Raw genomic sequence first — 20,217 nt, 5'->3', positions numbered from 1 at the left:
TAATTTCTTTGGGTACATTTTGGGGAGACTTTCCCAAGGATTGCTCTTTGGGGCGACACTTTTCCCACACACACACACACACACACACACACACACACACACACACACACACACACACACACACACACACAAGTACCGTTAGATCGCGGGTTGTCAATCAACGATGGGAACATGTGTACCAAGTACCAACTGATTCTGTTCGCTTTGCCAATGGTTAAAAATATCCGCGAGTACTTGTTGCTCTCGTAATCGCCCTCTCACTTGCAAAACCCCCCTTTCCCTTGATTTTCCCCACCATTTTCCCCCCTCTGGTTTTCCACATTTGGCGAGGGGTCAATAGACGAGGCAGTGGTGTGGCTGAGAATGCTTGAAAAGTGTTTTGTACTTAGTAGCTTGAAGGGGAAGAGAGGTAGAGAGAGTGGGTTGGTGGAAAGGCAAGGCATTTCCAAGTGGAAAATCAGCGGCGCAGAAAGCCAAAAGAATGTAGTTAATACACTGGCATTAAATAGTTTAAAAAGGTGGAAAATTAATTAAAAAATAGTATAGAAATGCGGAATATGGAATGTAATCTTGAAGGGGTTTTAATTTTAGTCAGAAGCTTGTAACTCTGAAAATAATCATTTCCGACCCTATAAACCATATATATTCTTGATCAGCATCAAAATCCCAGTCGATCTAGCCATCTCCGGAAGAAAAAAAAATGCAAAATTTTTTCAACATTTTTTAAGGTGTTAAAATTGAAAAATAAAAGTTTGAAAAATTTATAAAAATTAAAATTTTTTTAATACTTAAATTGAGTATGCAGATTTATTAACCTTATGAAAATTTGTATGGGAAAGCTTTCCGAATTAAAATTAATACATTTTTGACTTAGTTATGAGATTTTTTAACTTTGATTTTTCCAAATAATTGTTATAAAATATAAGAAATGTTTAAAATAGGTTTCTTTTAATTTCTCCCTCTATAAGTCAATATTTTCTTTCTCTGCACAAGTGCGTTGACTTGGGAAAAAAGGAGGAAAAGTGGGGATAAAACCAACACAGCTTTTGAAAATGATATAAAACAGATAATCTCCAACATAAATAGCGCTTTTGTTATTGTTATTGTTTCCTCTGCTGCTGATGCTGCTGCTTGGCTCATTTTCGCATTTTCGCATTTTCCGATTCAAGATTTTCGCCAACACGAGGGCACGAACTGAACAGTGTTTTCTATTTGTATTTTCTTTTTCTATATATTAACTTGCACCAAGTGCAATTTGCCTTGCAGAACACAAACAAAACAAACAGAAAACAAATGTTGTACAAGTATTTCTCTTCATTGAATGCCAATTTTCTCGAATAGTTTCTAATAAATCTGTGTGAAAGGTTTCTAAAAATAAAAAGCATGCACACATTATAAACAATGAAGAAGTCGCATATCTTACGTCATTTCTGTGTCGGAAAATTCAGACACACAACTATGACGTCAATACAATGGCCCAATAAATGCCAGAAGAAGCATGGAAAAAAAGTCTTTGGGAAGTCACGAAAATGCGATGAGAAAACAAGTGTTCACGAACCACAGGCGCCGGCGCAGATACTACTTATATCTGTATCTGTAGAATCTGCAGTATCTGCGGTATCTGTAGTATCTGTAGTATCTGAGAATGTCTCTCACTTTGGAGAGCATTGGTTTTTCCCCCAAATGAAAAGATCCAATTGGTGTTCGTATTTGCAGGCAGCTCATTTCAGTTGAGTTTTGTTTCAGTTCGGTTCGGTTCTGTTCCGTTTTTTTCCTTCTTCATTTATTTATTTATACTAAGAAAATATTTAAAGAATATTTTAAATAACATAAACATTGTATAGGTGTCTAATACTAAACCCGAATATATCTATAAATATATATATTTAAACGTATTTAACCAACTTGAACCCAATATTGTGAATTTCTGTGAGTGAAAAACGTTTCATATTTTTCCCAAATGAACAAATTCTATAATTAGAACGAGTTGAGGATCTTTCATGGCTGTGCCCCGCCGACCCGATACAGAAAAATATCTCTCGCCAAGATGAGAGAGCCACCACTACCATCATGGGCACCTTTTGACTAAATCGTATCCCCCATCCATCCGTTTTGTATCCCACAGAACTATCAACGAACCACGACGACAATGCCGACTATCTGTGGGATTAACGCTCACTGGAACTGAACGATGGATCTGGCAGATCAAATCGATGACTATATCTGTTCGTTCGAGGGAATTGGTGACTTAACAATGGACTCTCTGGCCATCTTCATTTTCCTGTGGGCCGTTCTGGCCCTCTTCTCCGTCTGGCTGATCAAGCTGCTCTACCACAAGTATCTCAATAAGGCCAACAAGTCCCCCAGTGCGGCCAATAGTCGCCAGAGTAGTGTGGCTCCCGGTTCGGGTTCCGTTTCGGGATCCCCAACTGGCAAACCAGAGAAGCGTCTCTCGGAACCGCGTGATTTGCTGGCCACCAAGAGCAAGGTGGAGGATCTATCCAAGCCACTGGCTGGTGGCATTTCATCTGGCGGACGTGGTCGCTCCTCCGCTTCGCCCCTGAACTCCGCCGGACCCTTGGGTGCTGGTGCTGGTGCTGGAGCTGCTGGTCCACGTCGCCGGGTGGTGCGTCAGAGTTCCACCGGGCCGGAGAATCGCAAGAAGCGATATGTTCCACCGCCCTCCAATGTCGTGGGTCCGGAAACGGTGAGTATACATATTAGTGAGATCTGAAGTTCAGTTTGGTGTTTAATAGGGGAAAAACATAAATAGAAAATTATTTTAAAATAAGTTCTGGGTCGGGGTAATTTTATTTTGAAAAGTTTCAAAGTTTAAATTGATTATAATACATTTCAACCAAGCTTAAACAAGGTTGTTATAATTATAAAGTGATTAAAAAATAAGGTTGTCATAATTATAGTTATAAAGTTATTACTATGACCTTTGATTTATTTACTTTGATGTTGATAACGTTTTTAATATATTTATTGCTTTTGTGGGCAAAAAGTTTGTTTATTTATGTACTAAATATTAAACTTTAATCAAAGAATACTTTAATGTTTATAACCTTAGGGTAGAGTCAAAAGCTTAAAACTCTGTGAAGGAATCATTTCCGACCCTATAAATCATATATATTCTTGATCAGCATGAACAGCCGAGTCGTTCTAGACATCTTAGACAGAATTCAAAATTTTTAAAAATTTTTCTACATTTTAAAAATTTATAAAAATTTTAATCTTTGTAAATGTTGTAATTGAGTATGCAGATTTATTACCCTAATAAAAACTAGCATAGGAAAGTTTTCTGAATTAAATTTAATGCGTTTTTGGCTTTGTTATGAGATTTTAAATATTTTATTTCTAGAAAAAATTGTCATATAAAAATATAGTTTCTTAGAATGCGAATATTTTAAGCTTAGCTATGATCGATTTTCAATACGATCCTTTAATTTAAGGGAAGAGTATATAAACTTCAGCTTCCCGAAGTTAGTTTCCATTTTTGTTCTGATTTTGAATGGATAAATAATTAATTAAAATTTATTTTAATCAAGTTCTTAGTTCATATTTTATTTAAAGTTAATTGGGATAAAGAATTCAGTGAAAAGCAAGATAAATCTTAACTTGAAACATGCACCTAAAGCTTAGATCTACAAAATATACAATATACAAAATACTTAAAAATAAATTTTAAGGCTTTTACAATGGTTTCAGCTCTGTTAAATAAATCAAAATAAACCCGAATAAATTTCAAATAATTCTAATGAATATAATATCTTATTAATCCTTTTCAGAGCTCTGTTACCTGGACCAGCCAGGTGTTCCGCTGGCTCTACAGCGACCTGGTCATCGTCAACGAGCTGCTTATGTCCTGGGTGATTGCCATCAATGACACGCTGCGCAAGTCCGTGGAGGAGGTGAGTTGGTTCGCCAAAAAACCAAAACATGACATCAGACAGAGCAGATAGTTCCCGGCTCCCAGCTTTGACATCATCATCGCCATCACCATCATCCAGACGGCCCACACGGCTCTGATGTCATGGCTGAGCTTGACTTGGTCATCGGTCGCTGAACTTTGTTCTTGGCCCCCGTCGCCACACGACATTCAACTTGAAATCGATGTTCGGCAACTTGGCTTCCACCTCGGATTCCCATTCTCCTACAAAAAGCGATCTGGCGAGCCGGCGAGCTGGGAACTCGCTCAGCCGTAACTGATGTCGAAACGCGTTTTTGCTTTTTCTATAACCTGTAGTTGGTTGAGTAAGAGAGTGATGATTAATTGATGCAGGGGCAGGTAAATCGAGAGTTGAAAGGTCTGATTGTATCTGAAGTTTCCATTAAAAATTTACCTTGTAGCTTGTAGTTTGTATCTTCCTATTAAAAGTGAACCTTGTCCGTCAGTTTGGTGTCCGTTAATAGGAATAATCACTTAAATCTGAGACACTATATAAGCTACAGCTACCAAATTTGGTAAATACATTCTTATAGGTAAAAGGCATATCCAGTATATTTTTAAATTTAACCACGCCTTCTACAACCCGTAAAAAGCATATCAAATTAATTTTTAATAGTGTGGAATTTTTTATACAAATTAAATAGATGATAATACTCGATGATAAATTTGGTATTTGTATATGCTTTTTTCCTTTAATATATATTCATAATTACAGGGTATAACTTAAGTTCTTACTCTCTAGAATACCTTTCTTGCTCTCCACTGATTTTATTTTTTATCGCCTTTTACGTGCTCGAAGCCATTCAGAGGCCAAGGTCGCGGCATCCAACCAATCGTTAGTCATTATCCCGTCTCTGAATTGTAGCCCCAAAAATGTTTTGCTGCTGAATTACGTAATGCGTGATTAATCTTAACCTGAAAGGAGCCAAGGAGCCCAGCTGCTCCAACAGGTTTTGGTTTCTGCTCTTCCAATCTAACCCGGTTCTTTCCCTTCTTTTTTTACAGCATGGCGTGGCCGTGGAAGTGGTTCGCGTTCTGCCCGATAGCCCAGCTCCGGGATTAAATAATATCTTTTGCAATTGCGATGAGAACAATCCAGCTGATATGGTAAGTAATTGCAAAAGGAGATATCCTTCGTTTCATTACCTATAATAAAGTGAGTTCCCTTTGTGGCCCCCACAGCTCATCACCTTTGACTGCGATGCCATGCCGGTGCTGCAGGTCAAGACGTTCCGTCAGAAGGCCGGCAAGGTGGAGACCTCCCATTACAAGGTCACCGTGTCCAGGTTCCGGGCTCGCATGGCCATACCCATGAACTATAATACCCTGAAGGGCGAAATGCGAGTGGAGGGTTACCCAGATGTGAGTGAATCTTAACTCTGTGAAATATATTTTATTAATTTATTGAATATTTTTACAGGTACGCATTGCCATGAACAGTGTGGGTGCCATCAAGGCAATGGATCAGGATGAACAGCAGCTGCAGACAGTGATCAGTGATATCCTGACGACGGCATTGCGTGATACCATCTATCCGGTGGACTTCTCCATCTACTCGACTTGCCCCCGGGCCGAAGTGGAGCCTTTGGAGCTGCCTGTAATCTATCCCGTCCACTATGACTCGCTGGCGGTGAGCGTCGGGGGGAGCAGTGAGAAGAACTGTCGGCTCCTTCTGTTGTGTTTATGTTACACCGTTCTCTGTTCTCTGTGCTCCTTTTGTGTCCTTGTCATTGCAAAGAAAACAACACACAGAACTTCATCAGAGACTCTTTGTAAAAAGAAAGACAAACAGACACTTCTCATTGCTCTCGACCTTCGCCACCTTCTCCCCCCTTGTGTTTTATGGAATTCGCCTTTTCTCTATATCTCTCAGAACTCAGTACTTCAACACAGTCACATTTCCCCCTGTCTCCCTGTGAGAATCCATCCTGTCCTCGATCGATACCCTGAAAGTAAAAAGAACTCTCTTTGCTCTCTCTTATTTCAGGGCAACCAATACTTTCAATATTATTACAATTTCTAAGTGACTGTCTCTCGCATTAGTTCGTTTCCCCCCGATTAAAAGGCGAATTTCATGAGCTCCCCCACCTGACTTTTGTCTCTATCTCTGACCCCTCCCCGAATCTTTCTCTCTCTCTCTTCTCTGTCACTCATTGCATGATGGTTGTCCTCCTCCAACCCACACAGCACAACATGGAGCATCATCTGAGTGGCGGTGGGCTAAGGGACTCGCAGCACTTGGTCGCCGGCCGAAGGCTCCTCGTGAAGATTGTCAAGGGTGAAGGCCTGAGGGATGCCCATGATCCCTATGTGGTCATCGAGATGGATGAGCCGGCCCAGAAGAACCAAACGGGCACCCAGCGTGGCACCAAGCCCTACTGGGATGAGCACTTCCTCTTGTAAGTCTCTGAGAAATCAAAGATCTGGCATTATCCTAACTAATATCCTTCCTTTCCATAGCGAACTCTCCCCACAATCAGCTGAGATCCTGTTTGAGGTTTATGACCATCCGGTTATAGCCTCTGATCCGCCCAAATTCCTGGGTCTCGGCCTGGTTGGCATCGATGAGCTGGCCGTGGGTCCCGCCTCCACACAACTCCTACAGCTGCAGCCACGTCCCTATGAGACTCAGCCCGTTTCCGGTGCCATCACCGTGGACTTTGTGTTCATCGAGGGTGCCGAGATCCCGGCTGGAGTTCGTCCTCAGCGCCTGAAGGAGGCATTGCGTCTCAGCACGCCGGCCATTAACGAGCACATCCGGAACGGTGCCGACCTGGCGGATGCGGCCGTTAGGGCTCTGCAGGATGGAGCACTCTCAAACACTAGCAGCGGTGGGCAGCCCAGCAAGAGCACTCTGATCATACACAGTGTCCAGCGGGTGAGTGGTTAGGGATCAAGAAAAAGTACATGAGATATATAGGAATTTCTATACTTTGTTTATATTTTTTAATCATATTAATTTAGATATATTTCTTTTTAAAGTTCCTGAATTTTAATTGATTCCAACTCTCTCTTGACAAAATTACAATATATCTTATATTATTTTGACTTCTTAAATTTATATTTCAATAATTTTTATAATCAACAACCTTTCATACATTTCGTACCCCATTTTCTCTATTCATTTTATAATTTCCTTTATTTCTCTTTTCGTTTAATTTCATTTCATTTCCGTCTCCGATCCCGAACCAGAATTCGACCGGCCCGAATGCATTTAAGGTAATCTCCTCCACTGATCCTGGACATCTATCGCTCTTTTCGAGTTTTCTTTACTATTTTTTATATGAGTTATATCTGAGTTACTGCGTCTCTAATCCCGCCGCCCATCATGACGATTCCATTGATCATGAACAGGCCCAAAAAAAAAAAAATGAAGTAGTGTCTAAGCCAAGTTAATAACATAAAACTGTTTCTTGTTCTGTTTTGCTCCGCCTAACCCCCAACAAAAAAACAAAATGCGCTTCTTTAACCGAAAACCAAATGCAATGCGACCTCAGGTCGAGGTCAACAAGGAGGGTCACATCGAGGTGATCCAGTCACCGAGCGAGCTGGATCAGACGGTGGCCCAGGCCTTTGAGCGGGCTGCCAACGAGGCCCAGGCTGAGCTTGAGCTGGAGAAGGCCAAGCTGGAGTTGGAGCCCGGTCAGGGTGACACACTCAACGACTCAGGTAATGGTACCGTCAACGAGGACAGCGTCGCTGAGGTGAGTATAAAGGCTGAGTTTTGTTCGAGGCATGGCATGCAGTTTGGAGTTACAATTTCTAGAGGAGATTCCCTTACTGAAATATTGTGTGACTTACAGTTTGGTCAGCCCAATGCCGCCTCATCGCCCAATGGCAGTGGTTATGGCCACAACAACTATAGCCTCAATGGGAATGGCAACTCGGGAGGAGGAGGTTACAACAGCCTGCCCAGGAATGGTGCCGCCTCGCATCAGCAGATGGGTCATCTGAATGCCGGCCTAGTACTCGATGGCCAGGACGTGGTGGATGCGGATCGTGGAAGGAGCAAAAAACGTAATTTCTTTGGCACCCTGAAGAAGCGGCTAAGCCGCTCCAAGACACGTACCCTCTCGGCCGATCAGCCCAATAATAATAAAAATAGCAGTCATAAGTCACTATCAGCCACCAACTCGAATACAGCGACCACAGCCACCGGATATCCCCGTACAGCCACCGGAACCCTCAATGGTGATTCTTCCCGTTCATTATCTGTCGATCGTGCCACTACTCTGTCCAAAAGCAATTCACTTGGTAATTACCGCCCCCGTATCACTGAGTCCACGCCACGCCATGTTGTCCACGTTTTATAACCAATTCCTTTGAGTCCAGCTTAACGCACTTCTCTTTTCCTCCTTTTTTTAATGGACAACAAAACAATCTCCTGCTAATTCCGCTTAAAGCCATCATCATGCGACATTGGGACATTCATCACATAATAATATCTCATTAGAGATCATTATCATAACGAGTCCTTTAATATCTTTAAGGCAGCTCTGCACTTTATTCTTTTCGTATTAAGGCTTTGAAATTAGTTAATTTCTTTCTTTACTATTTATTACTAACGTCTGTAGAGGATTTACTATACTTCATTTTATACTTACCCTATTAATATTTTTCTTTTTAAATATAACCAAGATAGTCTCCCTTCCAAAACTCCATTCATTTCAAATTCCATTTCACCTTTTACTTAATTAAGTATATATAGCTTTTCTCCCTAAATGTATTCATAAAGACTTGAGCTTATTGTACTTCCTGAAGCTTGATCTTTAATCGCATTGTAATCTATTTCAACATATATCTGTATCTGTATCTATATCTGTTGTTTGTTTTATCTTCTCTCCCCCCTCTAACTCACTCTTTGTATCCATCAACTGCTAACTTGAACTGTGACCCACGACACGAATCTGTATGTATTCCATGGTTCCCACAAAAACTGAACAAAAAACCACAAAAATACTACAAAAACACATTTGCATTATTTTTAATATTTATATATTTTGTATATATTGGGCTTTAATTTTTGGATTTTGGTATTTGAACGGCCTTTTATTATGTATTAAATATAAATTTACATTTAATTTAATTATGATCTCCACTCACACTTTTCATATTCTTTTCTTTTTCGTTTACTTTCATATAAAATAAATATGATTTCGATGGGTCTAACTGGGTGCTTGGTTCGTGTGCCACTCTTACACTAAAAAAAATAAAAATAAACAAAAAAAACGCAGGACCCCGCATGGGCATTGGTCACTCCATCACCGACCACTCACGCCGCTCCTCAATTTCAGAATCATCGGCCATCTCAGGTTTCTCCTCGGCCAGCAACAAGACCTATGTGCACGAGGCCTCCACCTTGGTGCTGGAAACGGTAGAGAATGGCATCAAGCGGTGGGTTTTCTTGATTTTTTATAGATTTAATTTTCAATTTAATAATTAAATGTATTCCTTAGCCACTTTATTGTGCCGCTGGCCATTGCCCAGAGACCGCGCTGGCGTCGCAAGGGTACCAAGCTGCACATTTACAACGATCACACCTTCATCGCCAAGCATTTGAGCGGGTGGGTTCTATATCTTGATATTTAGTAAACAATAAAATATTAATTTAAAACATTTATTAACAGAAGCGGCCTGCAGTGCTCCATCTGCATGAAGTCCATACCACGTAGGCCCGGCAAGCAGGGCTACGAGTGCCGCGACTGCCAGCTGATCTGTCACAAGCAGTGTCACATACGGGCGCCCCAGTCGTGTCCCAATCCCACGGTGCTCTCCATGGAACTGTAAGTTGATACAGAAAACCCCCAGCTTATAGGTTTTATAAAGTTCAAGATGCATAACGCACATACACTTGCTATTTCGAGAGAGAAAGGATAACATTCAAGTGGCGTTACGCGTCTTGTAGCTCTCAAAGTCCTTTATCCAGGACATAACAGCTTCTCTCAAGACCCTCTATCTGCCTATAAATATCCCCTTGATACTAATTTATTGATTTCATTTTATATTTTTCTCTTTCCACACACACACACACACACAACCTACCTACCTACCCACCCGAACACACTCCAAAATAGAACGTCATTTCCGGTACTCACAGAGAGAGATCTGAACTTAGTTAACTAAAAAGCCTTATATACATTTTCTTCTTATTTTGTAATCCAAATCGCCTTGAGTCCGCCAAATGCAGTTTGATATATTTACCAAAGGAGCACAAATTTGATTTTGATTTATCCTTTCGAAAGAAGTGGCTTTGTTATCTTGGCTTTCGCTAAAGCATCCATCCTATATCTATCCATTTATCAATCCGCTTCGTTGCCATATTTTGTATATATATTTGTCTGTCTGGGCACTAATTAGAGCTCTTTTCTCACCGCATTAAACTCATTAAACACAGGATGACAAGTGAGGGGTAGTCGAGGTCTCAGCGCACACAACAACAACAAATCAACAAAACCAGCCACCACAGCACTTTTTTAGACCATTAAGAAAAGTCATTCTAAAGAGAAAAAAACAGCTCTCCCAGCACACAGTTTCTACTTCTACGACCAGGGTTTCCTTCTTACATTTTCTCACTTTTTCGGCTAAAGTTCGGGCGAGTTTCGAGCGTTTCTCAGTTGAGCTGGGAAATCGGGGTAAGCCACGCACGCGCATGAAGTTCCTACTTGTTCTGCTGCTGCTGCTGTTGCTGAAATTCCACTGTGTTGTGTACTAAATTAACACTCTTAAACCAATGGCAATTTAAGGAATAAGATGCGTTACGCATCTTATGTCTAAATTTGCTCTCGCTTAAGCCCGTTTTTTCGACACTAATTCCCCCTTTCGTTGCGTTTGTTATTCTTAAAGATTTGGCCTTGACAAAAGAGTTTGAAGCTTTGTTTATTTTTTATTGTTATTTTACATTACATTTACTCTTTACCCTTTAACAATTCTTTTGAATATTAATACATAATATTAATTTATTTCCACAGAACCAAACTTAGCTCGGCGGCGGCAGATCGCAGTATACGAAAGCTGTGAGGGGAATCTATCTAGATCCCCACAAACCGAGAAACCTTAATCGAAATACTACTCCTAGTTAGAGATTAGAAGGATCCTTCTTCTTCTGTTGTGGAAAGCCCCCAATATCCGATACACTACGTTATTTATTTATACACACACACGAACCCACATACACACCATGTGCAATAAGTTCTTTGGTTTCGTTTTTTTAATACCAATACCAATACCAATTTCTCTGTGTCAACGTGCTGGAGCCCATTGATATTTTTTTGTATTTTCTACAAAACACGAATAATAATTGTACAAAAATAAAAGCGAATTAGAGGTTTTTTTAAATGAATTAAAAAGGTTTAATATGCGATAATTCTAAAAAGGAGATCTAACGTAACCATTGCCCATAGTGACATAAGGACTAGGCCGATTTTGGGCCTCTGGTTCATCCAGCTTTTCATTTGAAGAATTTGCTGAAACAGTAGATGGTGTTGGAGACTCTGAAAGATATTCCTCATCAGGCGGAGCTTCTTCCTGTTCGACTGAACATTCCCTGGTCAGTATGTCGATGGTAAGCACACCTTTTGGTGAAAAGTTTCCCGGCACAACGATGGAGACAGGTGGGTCAGGAACAGAGATCTCAATATCCACAGATTTAAATAGAATGGGTGGCAGGGAAACCTCGATGTTGGCCATTTTTCGCAGTTTCCGAAAGGATACAAAGCTCAAAGAAAGTAGTGTGACCGCGGAAATTATAACTGAAATAACCTGTATTAAACTCAGACCCATAGTCTTTATCACTTCCTTGGGATCACTTGGAAATCCTGGACCGATCCACCTCATGCCGCCACTTGGTACATCCTTGTAAGTGGCCACCACACCCATATTGGACAGAAGCATCGATTGGTTGAATTGAAAATGAAGCTGGGATCCTTGAACCATCTCAAGGCTTATGGACTCTTGATCGTTGCAGATCTGATATCGGCTTGTTGAACCCAGGCACCAGGAGATGGCGTAGCCAGTAAGTCCTTGCTGTTCCTCTGGAGCCTGCCAGGTCAAAGTGTAGTTATCCTCGTGGTACCTCAACCCCAGTGGCTGACGGGACCCGGAGAGCAGTATGGGCACCTCCAACCAATTGCTTTTCGTCGAGGCTCCCACAGAGTTCTGGCTCCAAACGTATATGATGGTAGAGAGTGTGGGATCCCAATCGTTAAAAAGGACGCTATTGCTGTCGATGGATGATGGCTTCTTGCTGGTAACAGAAATGTGCAAATTAAATCCCCCTTAAAGGATATCGAGTTCCAAACTAACCCAGAGTCCGTAACTGCGGCATACGTAAAGTTGGGTCCGTTGAGCTCCAGGTCGTTCAGCTGCCGCCAAAAGACATAAAGCTCCTTCTTCTCCGGATCGTGATAGAATCCATTGGGTAGTAAATCCGGCGGTCGAGCAGGAATATCAGGAATGCTTATAATTTCCCTGGTTTCAAACTCTGTTGACCAGGGAGCTCCTGTGACATTATATCGACGCCTGAACCGGAAACTGTAGACCTGGTTGGCAAATGGCAGCCGAGGCAAACAGAATTCGTGTCCAAACATGGGAGTTACACGAATTTCAATCAAAAGAGGCTTGATCTTTGCGTTTCCGGAATGAATCTCAATTCTCCAATTTTGTGAGACCGCCAGAGGAGAACTGTGATCTGTGTGCGTCCATTTGATGCAGATCTTTGAGCTGTCCTGTTTAAATTGCGGCTGCGTCATGGGCCAATCTGGTACCGTGATTCCCCTGAGGGTCATGGGGAACACCTGCGTCTGGTTATGTCCCTCGTATTCCATTAAAAGTTGGATCTGGTGGTTGGGCGCATACTTGGAGTCTCTGGGAATGTAAAGACCTGGACACTCAATCCAACTGGAGTAGTAAGTGCCCTTAAAGCACGGAATACTTGAGAGGCCATCGATGCTCAATGAGTAGCTCTTCTTGGGTATGATAGCCGCGTGTCCCAACTCCTTGAAGGCGCACGTTGCCTCATTATCGGTGGGAGGTTTACGGCATTGAAAGCCGGTCACATTTAGGATTGGAACCACCTTCACATAGAGTTCTCCCAGGAAATCCTCTCCAGACATACAGTGAATTCTAACGAACTGCCTGGGAAAGTCGACCTCTTCTCGGTGCTTTATGGTGTACTCATCGATGGGTGTACTTTCCAATCGTTGCTCCAAATTGCTCGGCTTGAAGTACATATCCTCCAGCTGAACACGGGAGGTATTGCACCTGCAGAACACCTCGAAGGACTCGCCAACAAACACCGCCTGCGGTTCGCTCCACATGTCACCATTGCACCACTGTACTGTCTCTCCATGACATCGGACGATCAAGTGAAACGTAAGGAGGAGCAGAACCGCCGGCTTCGCTCTCCAACTCATGACTGACGAGCTGCTGGAGTCATTAACGAATGAGAGCTCCCTTTGGAACACAGCACTTGCAGTGCTTTGGGATGCTGATAAGGACCTGCTTATCAGCTGAACAGCAATTTACGACTTGAAAACCAAAAGGTTTTAAATAATTTTTCAACCAAAAGGAATGCTTGCTCTGTGGGCAAACTCAATTTGTCGACTATTTTGAGCTTTTAATTTGAAATATTTCTAAGCCGAGCTTATCTACGGCAATCAACACTTAACGAGATTTAAAATACTTTCTATCTCTTGGCAAATTAAAAATTAAATAACCTTTCCCCTTCTTTGCAGATAGCTTATCGAAGTATATAAATGGAAGCTATCATTCATGGGCGATTAGGGGAGTTGTAAGCATCCAGCCTTATAAATAATAAACGCTACTTTTTAATGAAAAATTTGAAGTATTTAAAAGAGATTTTTCATATAATGTGATATCAATTTTAAATTTTCAAATATACAATTAAGAAAAATTAAGTGAGGTCTTCATATTTCTATGTACACTTCCAGCCAATTTCAATTTCTAAATATTGTATTAACCACATGGGACCTATTAAGTTCATACTCGTTTTAATCGGTTTGTGTTAATGTTTATTATAATTTATAATGTTTTCTTGAAACTATTAATTGTTCCACATGTTTGCCTTGCAAGGTTCTTCCTCCAGTCCGCCACAGAGGACCAGCAGAGCCTGCAGGATGACGAGAGTTTACAACCGAACAGGCAAAGCCAGCTTCCAACTGATGACTGCGAATAGTGCATCCATTTGCATCCAATTTCTAGATAGTGATTCCGAGTATCACCCTTATCGGTTCACCTACAGGACCTCTGTTTCGATTAAACGCATGCATATAGCAATCAATCACAAGTATTAATTAATTATTGTTGGGCCTGATACATTTTTCTAAGAAAAATCAATTATCAAGTTACTTCTTAGATATTTAATATTGTTTTTGTGAATAGTTACATCCAATCGCATATTCAAAATTCCAATTCTCTGGCGCCAATGCAAATCCACCGGGTGGCAGCCTCGCCGGAACAGCTGCGAACAGTGGCAGCCTTGGCTATTTATCGACAGCACTTTCCTTATCGGTAGCTGTCGCTATCGAAAGGCGACAGACATCGTACTAACATTAGCGATGGCAATGTATGTTGACCGATATAAGGCCTTCGAAATTTAAAATTATAAATAAATAAGAACAATCCACGTTCAGTAATTCACAAATAGGAATAATATTAGCTCTGTACAAAATATACTCCTAGTTAAAGTTTTCGTGCCCATGGATAATAATAAATACATTTTCGTGGCCCAATCTTAATTAAAGTAAATATTTGCAATAAGATCAATAATTATTATCAAAGTTTTAAATCACAATCCAGCATCTTTTCAAATAAACGAAAATCTTGCAATAAGAACGAAAGAATATCGATATATCGATATCATCGCCCATCGGGTTGCCCACCGCCAACGAGAGGGAATGCTGTTAAGTTACGCTCACCATATGTTAACTTACGCTCACCATATGTTAACTTACGCTGTCCGCTCTGGTCTGTTAATGTTTCTACACGAGTTTTCTACTTCCTACATGAGAATTCGACCCCAAAAGTGAGACTTCGACCCCATGTATCTGTAAACGCGTAGAACCACTCTGTAAGCGCGTCAAATGTAAACTGTAAGGCCAGCACGTGTAGGATGTAAAATGTTAATTAGCAGAACATTTTCGGTCGGTCAACGCGCAGCTCCAAGGAAAAATTTCGTGAAAAGCGGGAAAACGGCCGGAAAAATCGACGTCTCGGTGATATTCGCGGTGACTCCGTCGGCCAAAGCGCAGCAACGGTAAATGTAATAGAAAACGACGACGGCAACAACACGAACGGGCGACAAAGCGACACGCCTCGCGTTTTAGTGTTGTTTTCGTTGGCCCTGCGCTGCCACTGTTGTTGTTGTTGTCGCGCGTGTGTTTTTTCGGCTGCAAATGAAACGAATTTTAATAAGTGAAACAAAAAGTGCGCTGTGCAAATGCCAATAAATAATAATTAAAGTGCAGAGCCCCGCAAAACAAAGAGGAGAGGCGGAGGCCAGCGAGCCAGCGAGCGAGCGAGCGAGAGAGGGAGAGACAGACAGAAAACGAGACGTTCTCTTGCCCTCTCGCTTCCACCCCCGCGCTTTCTCCACACGTCTCCCCGTCCCCTCCCCACCCAGTCGCGTTTATCATTATTGTTGTTGTTGTTGTTTTTGTTCTTGCGCTTTGCCTTTTGTTTTCATCTTTATTTTGTATTTTTTATTAATTCTGCGTCACAATTCGCGATTCTAATTTCTTGCGTGTGTTTGTGTGTGTTTTCTGCAGATCTTCGTCATTCGATTCACAAGCATAAATAAGTATATGCACATATATGTATAGCCAAAGTCCAGTTAACCTTACGTAAGTGTGTGTGCGTGGTCTCCTGAAGCAACGCAAAAATGCAGCTCGATCCCCAAAAGTCCCCCAAATCCGCCTGCAACGAGTGCTAAAAGAAATAAAAGAGAGAGAGAGAGAAATAAATTCAAAGTCCCCCACAAAACAACCTAAAGCGCGGCCACAAAAATAGTGCAAATCGAACAAAAACAGAGAGCGGATTAGAAGCAAAGATCCCGCAGAACTCGATCGGAAACGGAAGCGGAACGGACCAAGCTGGCTAAGATGGCCGCCGCCCACAGCCACCATAATGCCAACCTGCTCAGCTCGGACATCTCGCGGCGCAATCCGCAGGACGAGTACGAGCTCATCCAGAAGATTGGCTCCGGCACCTACGGTGACGTTTACAAGGTGAGTGGCATAACTATGCATAAGGCAGGGGGGCAGGGGGTCTTAAGGAAGCCACTGAATGCCCAAAAGGCAGTGTAAAAAAAGGGAGGCAACGCCAAAAATCCAACAACGCAGCGTGTGCCTCTGATTTAGAATGTTTCCTCGAATGCTCCTTGGCTTTTTTTCTGCTGCCTTACTTCTCCCAAAAAACCCTCACTCCCTATGCAAGTTTTGCATTCTTTAAGATGCTGCCAATGCACTGTAAAAAAATAGCTGTATTTATAATAACGAAACAATATGCGAAATATTGAAATCACATAAAGATCTAGCCATATACAATTTATTTGTGAGATACTAAATAATTCAGAAATAATAGTAAAAAAGTACGTATTTAACAGGAAATCCTATCAAATCCTATGAAAGCTTTCCAACAATATTTGTTTAATATTCATTTTTAATATAATCAAAGGGGGTTATATAGGATATACAACGATTTTATTCCAAAAACAACAAGGAAATCAAATTAAAGACTTTTGGAGTCGTCACATAAAAATCATCTAAAGCTCAGATATATTTCAATAAATAGAGCATCTGCTTAATAATACAATTATTAATAAAATTCCATTAAATGTAAATAAATAAATCAGTAATAATAGCTTCAATAAATTAAAACGGATGTAACTTTATGTTTTCCAATACAACAGTTATCAAATAATTAAGAAGGTAGGAATTCTGTCTTATATACCTTGATTCCACATCAAAAATCAAGTAAAACAAGAAAAATTACTATTAAAATCTTAACAAAAACACCCTCTGAAGCTCAAATGAAATACAAGATATGGCATATCATTTCCTCAGTGCAACCAAACGCATGTGCACCCTTCGACCTGCCCAACCCCAAGCCACTGGCACACACTCATTTGTACATCTGCTTGCCACTTCCACTTCCACTTCCCTGCCCCTGCCCCTGTCCCTGCCCCTGCTGCTGCTGCTGCAGTTCACAACCCCAACCACTCGGTACAAAAATATGCGCAATTTTAGTTTTGCTCCTCGACTGCTTTTGCGTTCCTGTTTTTTTTTTTTTACGAGTACAACACAATCCCAACTTGCCATGTTTACTTTGGCTGCTGCCCCGTCGTCGATGGGAGGAAATATGTATGACAAATGCTTCGAAATGCCGGCGGAGTTGCCCTTGGGCTGGGTGGGCGTGGCATAATGCAATTGTGGTTGCCAAGGCAGTGGGGACTTATATATGGGAAGGAAATATCGGGGGTAAAGATATACCAAGTCCGGCGACGAGCATTTGTGGTATTTCTCATCTGCAAGCCAAAAGGGGTTAGGAGCATATGGAGGAATGTGAGCCTTTGGTTTCGGGGGCTTTCCCCAATTCGATTTATGGCACTATGGAAATCTATATATTATAAGCTTTGTGCCAGCTTTTCGTCTGATTAATTTTCAATGAAATTTGGGGATTTGATTAAAATTCTCAGGCATAATGCTGGAAATTCAACAATAATGCATTTTGTGAATGGTTTTTGTTTCATCTAGTTTTATGGGGCATAAAAGGGCAAATAAATCAAGGTTTTTGAACTGATTTTGGTTTGAGAATTTAATATATTTTAGTAGTAATATTTTGCAATAATTATAAATATATAATATATATTTTATGAAATTTGAAATCTCATAACTAAGCCAAAGAAACATTAATTTCAATTCGGAAAGCTTTTCCATGTTAGTTTTTACTAGGTTTATAAATCTGCATACTTAATTCACAATTTTAAACAATTAAATTTTTTGTCAATTTTTTGTTGAAAATTTTAACGATGTAACCCCTTATAAAATTTTGAAAAAATTAAAAAAATTTTATTACTTCCTGAGATGGCTAGTTTGATTCGGCTGTTGATGCTGATCAAGAATATATATGATTTATAGGGTCGGAAATGACTCCTTTCTGCGTTACAAGCTTCTGATTAAAATGATAATACCCTGCAAGGGAATAAAATGTAATTAAATGTCGGAAGGCTTTACCTCATGATATAACCTATTTAATTTAAAATCAAAATCTCCTTTACAATTATAAAATGTTTAAACAGCAAAATACATGTTGAAAATCTGTTTTATGTTTACGTAAACTCTTAAATAACAAACACTGAATATTTAATTGCTTGTTTTTCGGTTTGTTGTGCTTGGAAAGCTGTGTGATTTCGATTAAAATTTCATTGCTTTATTTCTGGAATGTCTTTTTAATGCTCTCGCTCTGCTTTTATAAATATATAAAAGAGTTTCTTCTGTTCTTGGTTAACTATTTCACTTCAAAGCCAACGTGGTCAAGTATTTACTATTTGAGTGGAACTTCAAAGCCATTAGATGAGTGGTTTTTGCCAGTTTGATTCATTTTCCCCCCCGCTCACTCAACTCAACTCAACTCAACTGCCCCACAATTGATTCGATAAGCAGCCACGCGTTTGCATTGATTATGGGGATTAATTTCGAATGTGTTATTTATTTATGTTTGCCCACATCTGTGTCCACATTTTGCCATTTGATTGTCTGTTCTTCTCTCTCTGGTTCTGTTTTCTGTATCTCTTTTTTTCACCAGTTCAATCCATCGGATGCGTCATGCCATAAGTTTCGGTTACAATCCAATACGACTCTTCCAACTGGGTTCTTACTTTGCTTTTATTTATTTTCACATGGCAACGGGGGAATTTATGAGAGAACTGCTGCTGCGAGAAGTTTTCGCCAAGTGAAAAACAATTGGTTTTTGGTTAATTTTCAGTACGATTTACACCACATATATTATCGGTTATCCCATATAATCACACACACATAGCACACACCGAGCACTTGAAGTGCCAAGTGCATGGCAATCGAATAATCATCATCGGTTTCGTTCTCATTTACATTTGCTGGCTTTTTTTTGCAACTCGTTTCGCGATATCAATTTACAATAGAAATAATAACACAGCGAAATGAGCAACAATGCGCCCTGTTGACAGGCTATTATGACAGGAATTGGGTTTCGACTGCTCCAATTTGGTTTTCTCCATCTCCCTGCCGATTTTTGTCCCTCACTCGTTGATTCCTATTAGTGGCACAATGATCCAAAAATTGAGTGCAACAACAGCGAAAATAACAAAGAAAGAAAAAATATGTTGCATTCATCTACAAAATGTGAATAAAGTTTATTAGAAAAATGATAGACAAAGGGGATATACATACATATACATAGAGGAACTATGATAAAAGTGCTTTAAGATCTATCTTATTGGGTAAACTATTAATTATGATTCATCTTACATATTATGTGACTATTTAAAGATAAATAAATATTATTACTCAACTACTTACTTACTTAATATGCATTTTTTTGTTACTTTCTTTAACCTTATTTTTAAAATTCTTTAACAATTGCAAAAAATTTAATTATAAGTGCAATCTTCATAAAAAGTCACTCCAAAATAGCCTCTAAATAATTTCCAGCTAATTTATATTTTTCTTAAACAAACATCCTTAAGCTTATGACATTTTAAGATATATATTTTCGTATCGAAGAATTTTGCTCTCTGCACTTAATTTTTATTTCTGTGAAGGAGTACTAGAAGGAAAATAAATTGCACCTGACGGCGTCGCGAGGTGAGTGAGGTGTGTGTGTGTATGTGTGGGCGTTGCACGGGGTTTTCATTACCGGAAATTCGAGAGCGAAACGCAAGTGGGGAAAAGTGGAAAAAGTAAGTAAGGCAGGGGAGTGGGAGTGGGAGGGGAAAAACGGAAGCAGAGAAAAGTAAGGTAAAGAAATAAGGAATAAGTGAACTCTGCTGCTGCTTTTTGAGAAAAGCGCACAAAAGGAAAAGTGCCAGGTTACAGTTATGCAATGAAAAGTGGCACAAATACTAGTGTGTACATAGACGCATACATATTTTATGCGTATGCTCCAGTATCGGTCTCCATATGTGTGTGTGTGTAGTGTGTGTGTGTGTATGATTGCCTTTGCCAGGCACTTGACTTCGCCATACAATGGGGCACATTGTTGTTGCTGCCTGC

General features: G+C 40.3%; 3 protein-coding genes across 78 annotated transcripts in view; 2 read left to right on the top strand and 1 right to left on the bottom strand.

Annotated features, from left to right (window-relative positions):
* Positions 1-1,691: 1,691 nt before the first annotated feature.
* LOC110185488 (uncharacterized) lies at positions 1,692-11,298 on the top strand. Of its 50 annotated transcripts, none has more exons than XR_015270380.1 (16): positions 1,711-1,929; positions 2,126-2,707; positions 3,792-3,914; positions 4,958-5,059; positions 5,135-5,314; positions 5,373-5,582; positions 6,140-6,351; positions 6,413-6,830; positions 7,145-7,171; positions 7,450-7,656; positions 7,756-7,969; positions 9,187-9,346; positions 9,409-9,516; positions 9,580-9,735; positions 10,347-10,584; positions 10,921-11,298. XR_015270380.1 is itself a non-coding variant. In XM_086826943.1 (15 exons), exons 2-15 carry the CDS (start codon positions 2,192-2,194, stop codon positions 10,967-10,969), a joined length of 2,682 nt encoding a protein of 893 aa, XP_086683069.1. In that variant the 5' UTR covers positions 1,711-1,929; positions 2,126-2,191; the 3' UTR covers positions 10,970-11,298. The 50 variants fall into 50 exon arrangements, 33 of the variants coding, with proteins under 33 accessions (XP_086683077.1, XP_086683069.1, XP_086683064.1 ...); XR_015270375.1 differs by having other exon boundaries at positions 7,756-8,143; XR_002319789.2 differs by having other exon boundaries at positions 7,756-8,206.
* On the bottom strand, positions 10,920-13,554 carry LOC110185507 (uncharacterized). Its single transcript, XM_020954402.2, has 2 exons — positions 12,254-13,554; positions 10,920-12,194 (listed from the first exon to the last, which is right to left on the bottom strand). The coding sequence occupies exons 1-2, from the start codon at positions 13,360-13,362 to the stop codon at positions 11,318-11,320; spliced, it is 1,986 nt and encodes a 661-aa protein (XP_020810061.2). The 5' UTR covers positions 13,363-13,554; the 3' UTR covers positions 10,920-11,317.
* A 1,429-nt stretch (positions 13,555-14,983) lies between these two features.
* The window catches only part of hppy (MAP4K3-like protein hppy), a 76,645-nt gene continuing 71,411 nt past the window's right edge, over positions 14,984-20,217 (top strand). For 12 of the 27 annotated variants that reach the window (XM_086826931.1, XM_086826930.1, XM_086826920.1 and 9 more), the window contains exons 1-2: positions 14,984-15,224; positions 15,736-16,194. In XM_086826931.1, the coding sequence (XP_086683057.1) occupies positions 16,069-16,194 (126 nt within the window). In that variant the 5' untranslated portion in view covers positions 14,984-15,224; positions 15,736-16,068. Of the gene's footprint in view, positions 15,430-15,735; positions 16,195-20,217 lie in introns of all 27 variants that reach the window. The other 15 variants (XM_086826932.1, XM_086826918.1, XM_086826928.1 and 12 more) reach the window with 4 other exon arrangements.

The sequence above is a fragment of the Drosophila serrata genome, unplaced genomic scaffold, assembly GCF_035046125.1.
Source record: "Drosophila serrata isolate PLE 108 unplaced genomic scaffold, ASM3504612v1 contig_165, whole genome shotgun sequence".
Classification (NCBI taxonomy): domain Eukaryota; kingdom Metazoa; phylum Arthropoda; class Insecta; order Diptera; family Drosophilidae; genus Drosophila; species Drosophila serrata.
The sequence above is the reverse complement of the archived record's forward strand: the minus strand, read 5'-3'. Positions and strand labels throughout refer to the sequence as shown.